General features: G+C 33.8%; 2 protein-coding genes across 2 annotated transcripts; both read right to left on the bottom strand.

Moving 5' to 3' along the window:
• Positions 1 to 1,264: 1,264 nt before the first annotated feature.
• LOC150032845 (uncharacterized) lies at positions 1,265 to 2,693 on the bottom strand. The gene is made up of 3 exons (XM_090307045.1): positions 2,565 to 2,693; positions 2,043 to 2,482; positions 1,265 to 1,823 (listed from the first exon to the last, which is right to left on the bottom strand). The coding sequence occupies exons 1-3, from the start codon at positions 2,691 to 2,693 to the stop codon at positions 1,265 to 1,267; spliced, it is 1,128 nt and encodes a 375-aa protein (XP_090163171.1).
• A 3,046-nt stretch (positions 2,694 to 5,739) lies between these two features.
• Positions 5,740 to 8,763, bottom strand: LOC120091095 (uncharacterized). Its single transcript, XM_039048934.2, has 2 exons — positions 8,001 to 8,763; positions 5,740 to 7,668 (listed from the first exon to the last, which is right to left on the bottom strand). Exon 2 carries the CDS (start codon positions 7,485 to 7,487, stop codon positions 5,997 to 5,999), a length of 1,491 nt encoding a protein of 496 aa, XP_038904862.1. The 5' UTR covers positions 7,488 to 7,668; positions 8,001 to 8,763; the 3' UTR covers positions 5,740 to 5,996.
• Between the last annotated feature and the right edge of the window lie 2,956 nt (positions 8,764 to 11,719).

Raw genomic sequence — 11,719 nt, forward strand, 5'->3', positions numbered from 1 at the left:
TTTATCATGCATTTTTTATGTATAATGGAGCTACTACTCTTTTCATTGTATAATTGAACATCTATTTTTTTATGTAAGTTCAAAGTTCAAAGTTCAATATTAGAATTTTATCAGAACATGCATAATTGAGCTTAGAACATTATATGGTTCAAGGTTTAAGATTCAAAGATTGAGAGAGCGAGATGTTGAGAGAGAACAAGATTGAGAGAGCAAGATCTTCAGATAGAGCGAGATTGTAAGAGAGAGCAAGATGTTCAGAGAGAGCGAGGTTGTAAGAGAGAGCGAGATTGAGAGAGAGTGAGATTCATGGAAAGCGAGATCGTGAGAGAGAGCGAGATGTTCAGAGAGAGCGAGATTGTGAGAGAGAGCAAGATTGAGAGAGTATTTGTTATCCATTTTTGTTACAAGTATGAAGATTGAGAGAGTATGAAGTCATTGATTTTGTTACAAGTATGAAGATTGAGAGAGTATTTGTTATCCACTTTTGTTACAAGTACGAAGATTGAAAGAGTATGAAGTTATTTTTTTTGTTTTCAGTATGAAGATTGAGAGAGTATGAAGTTATTCATTTTTGTTATAAGTATGAAGACTGAGAAAGTATAAAGATGGAGAGGGTATGAAGATTGAGAGAGTATGAATATTGCTATTATATAAATACTCCAGCTTGGTTATTGTTTTTTGTTTACAAGATGAAAGTATGAAGTATGAAGTGTTACAAGTATGAAATATGAAAAACAATGAAATATGTTACAAGTATGAAAAAGTATGAAGTATGTTACAAATATGACGTATGAAAAAATGATCAATGGTATTTATAACTAAACTGGATGAGGGGTGTTCGTGTCTCGGTCTCTGGCATTTTCGGCACATCGCACGGTTGTAAGCGGTTCAGTACAATTTTGGCGGTTATGTCCATAATTCCCACACCGACCACATTTCATTTGTCTGCGAAATTCTCCTCTGGATGGTATTCTTCTCACTTTCCGTCCCTCAGCTTGTGCACAAACTTCGGAGGAAGGATAATCTTTTCAACGTATCTAGAAGGTCTTTTCCATTCAGATATGTGGCTAAGTGGATTTATAGGCTCCGCATACACAATCATTAGTAAGTCCACTGTATAAAATCGACTGCAAAGACTGTGGATGAGTATATTTCTTTCCTTGGCAGCAACAATTGCATAGGAACACAGAATACCAAGTGAGTCGAATTCCTTACACATGCATTCCTTCGTGTGAAGATTGAAAATACCGTCCAATCGATTATCTCACACATGTACATGATAACAATCAATAGGCTCCACCCGATATCGTCTACCCTTATCAGCTTCACTTGCCAATCGGGTTTCACAGTAGTCAGAGTGCAATGTCGTTCGAGATGCCCAGTAATTCCTCCGTTCGTAGAACCACGATTGGAGCATTCCTCTAACATGTTTAATCAAGCATACTATGGGCATTAGTCGATACTCTTTAGTTAAGGAATTGAAATACTTTGCACTGTTGGATGTCATGTTATCATATCTTCGTTTTATTTGGTAAACCTGTGCCCACCTTTGAAGACCGATGTCTTCCAAATATTTCGTGACAGCACCGTCTCTAAAACTGCGGAGTTCGTCCCATTTTGTCTGGAACCTTGTCATGCGAAATGCCCTTGTTGCATCTCTAAATATCCCAACAACCGTGCTATCCTTAAAGTTTGTAACCAGATTCTGTTCTATATGCCATGTGCACAATCCATGAAATGGTGTGGGAAAAAATGCACGAATAGCATTGCCGACAGATACCATCCAATCAGACACAAACACCAGATTATCGGGTTCTCCGATACTGCATTTCAAGTTTGACATAAACCATTTCCATGATCGATCGGTTTCATTGTCCACTATTGCATATGCTAATGGGTATAATTGATTGTTCCTGTCCATAGAAACCGCAACCAACATGGTGCCTTTGTATTTTCCTTTCAAGTGTGACTCATCAACAATAATACAAGGCCGACAGCTTGCAAAACCTCTAATACAAGGCCCTAATGCCATAAACATATACTTGAAATGCACCTCATCTTCAAATTCGATCTCAAAGACTATACCCGAATTCTCTATTTTTAACGCTTCTCTATAAGCATGTAATATAGAGTATGAGTATTCTGGAGTACCTCTAGTAAGATCATACGCGGCTTCCCTTGCACGCCACGCTTTATCATAACTTATGTTCACTCCATAATCTCTTCTCATATCTTCAACGATATGACAAGGTTTATAAATACGTCCTATGCCCATGAACTTATCTTTGATGAGTTGACCAACAACCCTAGCAGTTGCTTGTCTATGGTCGTGATTCAAAATTCCTATGGAACATGTGTGCGAACTGCAGTACTTTGTGATCTTGAATATATTAGACCCTTCCATTTTGACTGCACAAAGACTCCACTGACATGTCTCCCCAATGCATTTGACAGTGAACAGAGATTTGGTTGACTTCCTGACCTTAAATTCAAAATTTTTGTTGATGGATAGAATAGATAATCTCATTTTCAAGTCCTTTTTGCTAAAAAAATAGTTGACCAACTTCAACGTCCTTTGTCTCAAATGAAGCGGTGTCAGGCATAATCAACTCTGTCCTATGACTTGAAGACACAGATGGTGGAACCACTGAAGCTGCTGTAGAACGACGCACATCTCCATGATCACGATTCATTTCATTCAATCCCACTAGTTTCTCATTCACATCCAAATAATCAAATGTGGATGGTACAGTGTTGGTAGACAATGGAATATCAGTGTTGGTAGACAATGGAATATCATCCTCTTCCCGACGAAACTGATATGATTTCTCGTATTGTCTATCCACAGTCGTATCATAACTCACATTTTCAAACCCCATTCCAACACTTTCGTCCTGTTTAGACTTCAATGTTACAGCTATTTGAATTTGAAGTCTACTAAGCTCTTCTTACAAAAGAAGGAAGTGAAGATCATCATCATCCGTTATGCATTGTGGAGGGGCTTCAAATTCAAGATTATATTTAACTTTCAGGATAAGATCAAACTCTGAAGAACTGACTTTTGTAGCCTTGTAAATGCGAGATTTAAATTCTTCATAATTCACTGTAGGGGGCAAAACGATTCCTTTCAACTGTCCCCCAATATACGAACTTTCATTCTCATCCCAATCACCTCCAAATCGAATAAATAGACACTTTTCTGTCATCCTACAAAGCAAGAGAACATTTGTCATTAAGTTGTACAAGCAATTGAAGTGTACTCTCGCTTTCTCTCAAAATCTCGCTCTCTCAATGTCGCTCTCTCTCAACATCTCGCTCTCTAAATCTCGCTCTCGCTCAACATCTCGCTCTCTCTCAAATTCTCGCTCTCTCTCTTACTCTCTCCCAATACAAAATTTTGTAATACTACCTTTCCAGAAATAACACATCAAAAACAATTAAACAAACTCAAAATAATTCACCTTTCTGAAAAAGTTGTTCCTTTCTGAGAAAGCCTTGTCTTGGAAATCCCCGTTCGAAAAATCTCCGTTCAACAAAATATTGTCGAAAACCAAAGAAGTAATCACCTTTGAAATGGAGTTTAGAGTTTAAAGAAATCACCATTGTATTGTGTTTAGGTATTATTGATGTCATTTGAGGCTTCCGTCATGACATTTTGTCAAATCAACAGTACACTGACAAGCAATCACATCAAACCGGGGAATTTCAAGCGAGAGCGAGAGCGTTTAATCAGACAAGAACGAGATTTACCTCGTGAGGCCAGTGTAAGGGCAATTTATGTAATTTGGTATGGCGATGATGTCAGTAGATGGTCAATTGACATTATATTTTAAAAATTGGTCATTTGACATTTTGGACCCAATTTTTGGGTCATCCGTACAAATTTTCCATTATTGGTGGGCAAAAAGGGAATTGACTTGGAAATTACCTAATTACCCAATTAAGAACAGAAGTACTTGTAAAAACCTTGGGGAAGCATTCTCCAAATTCGGTGAAGTTGTTCATGGTAATCTCATTTTTTCCTGTAGCTTGTTTAATCCTCTTTCATTTGCTTTGCTTTTAATCTCCCATTTTGCATTGCTTATTAGTTCATACTTCGCTGCTTTGCATTACCTTGGCGAGCGATCGATTATGGTTTAGTGCTTATTTCAGCCAGAATTGTGACGGATCGTAAGTCTGGATTTTCAAAGGGCTTTGGTTTTGTGAGATATGCTACTTTAGAAGAAGCAGAGAAAGGAATGAAAGGGATGAATGCACAGGTTCATTACCCCTCCTTTCTATTACTCTTATCATTTTTAGTGAACATTATAAATGCTTGGCTGTTTTGATTAAGGACTATCGAGTTCAATTGAAGTAAGGTGGGCTTTGAATAAAAAGGAAAGGATTAAGGTTGTGTTATTAAGAAATTTGAGCTTTAGATTAAAATTCCTTGTATCGTTTAATTATGACTCATGTCTCATCCTATGCTTCTTTTTGTGTTGTGATATGATAGAATCCAAAACATAACCCAAATGTGTTGCAATATAAAAGATAAAGAACTTACTGGATAAACCGAGTTATTTGAAGAATTTGAACCTTCTCATTATTGAGATCACTCAAACCTTAATCCATCTATCAAAATGCCTACTTCAGCTCTGTCCACTTTGTTTAAAAGCAAACTCTCCTAGTGAGCTCTTCAACTAATTACTAACATACTCTGATTTTGTAATACTAATAGCATTCCTATCATGTTCTTTATGATGTGATATATACACTAACATATGTGTGATGAATGAAAAATTCAAACTTTGAACTAGATGTTATGTATCTCAACTAGCATAAAGAATGTACCCTCAACCTCAAGAGGTGAGGTTCAAATCTTCCACCCGCACATTTTGGTTGACTGAAAGAAAAGAAAAAGAAAAAAGATTGTCCCACAGAGGATCATGAAACAAAGAAGGGGGTTCCTCAACCTCGGCTATGGTATGTATTCTTTTGTTGTGGATTAAAGAAGTTCTAACACTTTGTTTTTTGGTTGATGCAGTTTCTTGATGGGTGGGTGATAGTTGCAGAATATGCAAGGCCCAGAAGTGCCCAGGATATTCGTCATACCAACCTGATAGATGATGCTTGTAAGGAGATTCAACTCATCCATTTTGGTTGGTTCAGATTTTAGAGATTGGGTTGGTTTCATTAAAGTTCAAATTTATTCCTTATATTTTGATAAAGCCTTGGTTTGATAAAATCATCATAAATAAGAATTATTTATGAAAGTTTAATCGAACCATAGGGGCTAAATTACTAGCCTAAATTTATTGGCATTCCAAATTGAGTTTGGTGGGACTCTTCAGCAAGTAGAAATTTATTTCAAAGTGAATATGTGGTTTAGTTTATTTCATCTTTTTCATTTGATGATGGAATTGATACAAACTCAACTCTTGAGCCAATTGAAATTTACTGTCGTGTTAGTTTTTAGTCATCCTCTGTTTGTTGAAATTGTTTCCTTCGATCAATGGAAACGATATGCAAATTATCATATTCGAGAAGGGAAGAACATCAACAATTTACAACTTCTGTAAGATCCCGAGAAAGCATTATCGCCTTCCTCGAGATTTACATCCATGATCCAATAAGATGGAAAATTCACGAGCATTTTGAACAGTGAGAAACTGAGCAGGCAGCATTTACACGATCTTAAGACTTGAACAAGGATAAAAGGCCAACATTTCTGAAGTTGAAATCTGGTAAAACAACAGTAGATGTAAAAATAAGTTTTTAGTATTGATATTAACCAAATGATCAGCCATTTCTCAAGAATCATGACTTCGATGATCAGTGTCGGGTTCTATCAAAATGGGACTAGATGCATAAGACTAATGACGTAAATCGAAAAAGAAAAATGTCAAAAACAGATTGAGGTTCACAGAATTCTATCTTGTGGTATAAGTTAGTGAATTGATATCATCAACCATGGCAACAAGACAAACCACCAGCTTTAAATTCTCTTTCAGAACTGCCTATCTCAACTTAACATTAGATTTGACTCCATGGAGTGGTCGAAGGCAAACATGAACCTCGTGTTCTTCTGAACCTTCGCGGAGTTTGGGGACCATGATCTCAAGAACAGATCCCGGTCCATCGTAGTATGCTTCAATATTAGCATCTTCAGGAATTCGAGTCGAAAGAGGAATCTCTCTCACGAATTCACCTGGAGGACAATGTTCGGTAGACGAATCTAAAAGCTTGAAAGTTCTATCATGCCTCTTGATGAACGGTACGCGAGATGTGCTCACACAAGAAACTTTTATAATGCCATGTGTGAGCGTATTCCTCCAGGAAACTTTGACCCTTTGTAGATCCACAAAGGGCAAACTGATGATTATTAAATAACCTTCACCATCTTCATATATTGTCTTTGCAGCCGTAACAGGCCCGTAACTGTTCTTCATAACTCCACTAAAGTCATTCAACCATTGCAGACTGTTCGAGTGCTTATCCATATCTGAAATCCAGTCGGGAGGATTGACCATCAATACGCAATCATCGTCATTCATATTAGGAGATGAACTTTTCCTTCTCTTGCTGGTAACAGGTGATAAATCCATCATATCACAGTTGTGGTTTGACAAATTTAAGGTAGATCCGTTGAGCAATTTCTTCGGTTGAAGATTTAAAGTACTTTTGACAGAAGGAACTGGCCTCTCGAGTTCAAAATCTGGGCTAGGAAGGTTTCTCCATGAGCTAAAATCACTTGCTTCAGGTGGTATAGTGAAGTTAAAGTCTCTACCAGTTAGTTCAACCCATCTCTTTCGTAGTTCTTCATCGAGAGACATTAGATTGGGAGATGCAACAACCTCAATCCCATGTACACACTGAGGATTGGATAGACCCCGATAATGCTTGCGTTGCATTCTATGTGATCGAACAAAACCTTTCTCAGCACCAAAAGGAAAAGGAGGCTCACCTTGGCGAGAGTGCCCGTTCATGTAACTTCTAAGCTGCATTTTACCTAATGCATTCTCCGGCCTCTCCTTGAAAGCCCACATGTACATGTTCTCCATGTCATGCTGAACCATAAAAACATCGACCTTAAGATCTGACTTCTCAAATCCCGAAACACCTTTGCTATCGCGTGTAATCTTAGCCTTTGATTTCTCATTTAACACAGGCTTGAAGTAGAAACTAAAGAAAAACCATGCACCCCAAATGCTGTCTACTCGTCTGGTGCATTTCCTTACAACTTTTGGAACAGTAAGAAAACTTTCAGTCTCATAAACTTGTGAAACAAGTCCAACATCTAAAATGTTGCAGTGATCAGAATTCCATGGCTGCAGAGTGTAGCTGCATTCAGTTGACAATGGTAAATTAATATCGGGGGGACGAAGAACGATCTGCCTATTCATTTCCAAATCCAATTCTTCGTGAGACGAGGCACTCGAATCCATGAATAAAAGTGTAGATGGATGATGATTCTCCAGTGAAAGGGCTGTGATGAGAGAATCTCTCATTTCAACTCATCTCTTATGGAGTCCTATTTGTTTCTGAGAAGTTGAATATTGCCATTGCAGAAGGGAAAAACACAAAGAAAGCAATAAAGAAAGAAAGAAAAAAACCACACCAACTGAAGAAATAACCCTGTAAACAATCTGATGATGTCAATCCCCAGTGTATCTTCCCTCCATCAAAACCCTAGATTTACCAAACAGAACACAAATTACTTACAAACTCAATGATTAAAGAAAAATGAACAAACAATCCCAACAGAAACAGATAAAACGAAACAATCCACAACAACAAGAAACCAATGTTCAGTCTCCAATACACTGAATCGAATCGAAACCATCCTTAAAAAACGCCCTATATCACTCGAAAATCACTCGGAAACGCCGATTTCAGATCCCAAAAATCCCCTAATCAAACCCATCATATAAATCTACGATTAACCCATAAACAGAAAATAAGAAACGATCAAGAAAACCCAGATATCGAAAAAGAAAATGAATCCAAAAGGATCTAAATACCTTTTGGGATAAGCATCGGGAAATCGAGAAGTAGAAGGACCTCCAAAAGTAACAGCAACGTTCATCTCCATCGTATCGTCAACAACCATCCCTTAATAGCTCAGTTCTTCAATTTCTTCTTCTTCTTCTTCTTCTTCTTCTTCTTCTTCTTCTTCTCCTTCCCGACCCCAAGAAAAAACTAGAGAAAAAATGAAAGCAAAACAGGGCTGCGGCAGGTACAATAAAATGGGAAACGGGGGATTTTGTAGTGAAATGCCGCAGCCTTGTTTTAAAGAGAGAAATTTGGATGGTCAAAACAACAACCACGGCATATCCCACTTCGAAAAATCTCTCTGTTGCCTTTTTATTCTTCCCTTTTTTACTAGACAAGGAAATATTTCTTATCAAGAGATGAAAAACCCAAACAACTCTTCATTACTCTACTCTGGATTCAATTAATGCCTAAAGAAACTTTTGATTTTGTTCATACAATATAAAGATCATCAATTCCCAATTCCCATAAAGTAAAATGGAGTTTGTTATCTTATTAAGATTCATATAAAAGAAAAGCTAAAAGATTTTGAATTAAACAATCTAATCACCACCCAGAAAGGAAAAAAGGGGAAAGGGGAAAGTGCAGAGTATTGTTACAGAAAAATATAGCCATTAGCCACTCAATGCCTTCAAACACTAAAAAGGTGGAAGAAAAAAAAAAGTTGATTTGGATCAATGATTACCTTTTATAAGCTCTATTAGAAATAGAATATAACTCATCTCCATTTTTTGTGTGAATTTCATGCCCAAATTTAATAGCTTAAATATTGATTATCCAAATTGTGTCAAATTAACTATTTTTAACTCAATCACTAATGTTAAATTTGAAAAGACTTTCATGCTATTCCCTTAATCCCCATCTAATAACATCTAAAAATATGACCTTTTTGGTAGTTTACTGTTCATTTTGTAACTTTCTAAAAAAAATGGTTAAATAATCGATAATATATATCTTAACTATTGAATTATGACATAAACCTTGAAACATTTAGCATGTTGATCATAACCCATTTTTTCTAAACCTACACAATAAATAGAAATTTTTCTGAACCTAAGTTTCTCAAACCCTCAAGCTAATATGTCAAACTTGTCCCTACAAATGTCACTTCAAATTTTTGATCACGTTTCTAAATTTTGAAGGTTCTTTTTATTTAATTTTTGTCGTTGACATAATTAACTAAATGATGATATGATATGTCTATTCATCAACGATGAATAAAAATAATATAATCTATATAAAAAAAAAATTAATTCGTTGCACATTCAACTTTAAAGTCATAGGTAAAAAAATTTGAGAAATATAAATCTTATCAAATTAAGGAGTTGTTTAGCCCCCTAACACAGCCTCATAGATTACAACAATAACAATAATATAATTTTAAGACTTTAGAACAATAATATAATTTTAAGACGTTAGAGTACTATACCCCAAACACAGTAATCTAGTTCCTAGTTTTTAAAACCTTCCAAACAAAAGTTTTAGGGTATGTTTAGTAGGCAATGGAAATTTGAATACAAATTTTGAAAATAACATTGATCGATTCAATTACATTAAAAAATATATATATATATATATTTTTTTGTGTTTTAAACTGAATTCATTTTTATTAAACTAAAATATATTTATTAATTATATTTAGAAATTAATTAGTAATAGTTTATATCCAACCTAAATTATTTATTTTCGAATTTTTGTTTTTAATTATGCCAAACAGTTTTTAAGGAGAAAGAATTAAAAATAAATAAATAAAAGGATATTTAGAAAGAAACTTAACATGTGTTGGCCACTAACCAACTGCAGTGCACAAGCAACAGCATCAATGTTGAGGCCTTTAGGGACCTCACCAACACTTTGCAAATAATAATAATAATAAATAAATGAATAAACTTTGTATTTAATTATCTGAAAGTCTTATTAGAAATCTTCTCAAACCCTAATTTTTTTATTTTTTTATTTTTTTTATTTTGGAAAAGTAGGCTGCTTTGGTTTTATATTATTGTGTGGTGCATATTCATTTGATAAACTTTTTCTTGAGGTTCCCTGTCAAAATAAAATATCTCCAATTCTTCCACCTCAAAAGAAACCAATAATATACCCCAAATGACACATCAAAGTTTTTGACATCTTTGCCTTATATTATATGAGGGATTGTTAGGGTGTATTTTTCAAAATTACTTTACATCACAATATACTAAAATACTACTTTCTTTTTTCTTTTTTTTTTTAAAAAAAAACTAAAACGCGTTTAAACAATAAAGACCAAATTGATATGTTACTTTAACGTTACTATATATATATATATATAATTTTTTCAAAAGTATCATATAAAATAATTTTCTTTTTTTTTTTACAAAAACGACGTTGTTTAAAATTAAAAATAGAAAATTGTATTTAAACATTAGTTTCAAATAAACTTCTAATTCTTTTTAATGAAATTTGCTATTATTATCGACGTGTTTCAATTATTCATTTTGTTTGAGCTAATTTTCCACCCTTTGTAAATGATTTAACTTTTATACTTATAATTTATGATATATGTATCTTTTGTTAATATAGTTTAAATGGTATGAAAAATGTATTTTAATACTTTAATTTGGATTTAATTGCTAATATTAGGTAGTTAGCTTGTGATTTAATTTGTGAAATGTTATAATGTATTTCAGAAACAATACTTTATACAATTTGAAAATTATACAATTTATATATGATAACTAAATTAGCCCATCATATGTATGTTTGACTTTCTACTTTCTATTTTTGGGTAAATATTATTGTTTGAAATGTGATTTTGGATTTGATTAAAAGTCTGTTTTGGGCGCTAAGAAGTTGATATAGGATGTCTAAGTTCATATACTGTGTTTGAGAGTGCAGGATTATTTTGTCTGAGTTCATATGTCTATATTTAAGAGTGCAAAGTTGAGTTAATATGTCAATGGTATCTGATGCAGTTTTTTTAATTTTAAAATAATAAGTTTAGATGATCTACTTTTTATTTTAAAAATTTTTTATTCAATAATTCCATGATTTATTTGAATAAAATGTGGATTGAATTTTTTTTTTAAGTATGCACATATTTTTTATATTCCTCAAATATGGCTAGGGTTTAAGTTTAGATCTCTCATTTTAAATATTTCTTTTTTAAAAAATGAATTATTTTATAAATTTGATTTTGATTTGTGAAGTTAGACCATCAAATGTATATGATAAGTAAATTAGCCCATCAAATGTATGTTTGACTTTCTGGTTTCTATTTTTTGAGGTAAATATTATTATTTGAATTGTGATTTTGGATTTGACTAAAAGTTATTCCTATATGTCCCACAGCCTCTCTTTTCTAAAAAAGTAATAATGATGCCTATATTTAATTAAATGTGCTTAATTATTGATTAAACATTTCTAATGGAGCATTATGTTAGACTTAGTTTACATCTTAATAATGACTTGGTGGTCCATTATGATAAGTGGGTGATAATTTTGGCAATACCATGTTCTTCAAGTTATTGATTGCTTATATTTCTTTGTACTTTTCTTCTCATTCTTGTTTCTTCTTGAATTATTAGTTAATCTCTATGTTTTATTGGTGGAGAACAATTATTTTTAAATTAAAATTACCTATAGAATATGTACTAGTTAGAACCTTCACTACTAATGATAATTTTATGACATGTGAATCATATTTCATTAT

The sequence above is a fragment of the Benincasa hispida genome, chromosome 11 (assembly GCF_027475165.1).
Source record: "Benincasa hispida cultivar pf3 chromosome 11, pf3_genome.v1.1, whole genome shotgun sequence".
Classification (NCBI taxonomy): Eukaryota; Viridiplantae; Streptophyta; class Magnoliopsida; order Cucurbitales; family Cucurbitaceae; genus Benincasa; species Benincasa hispida.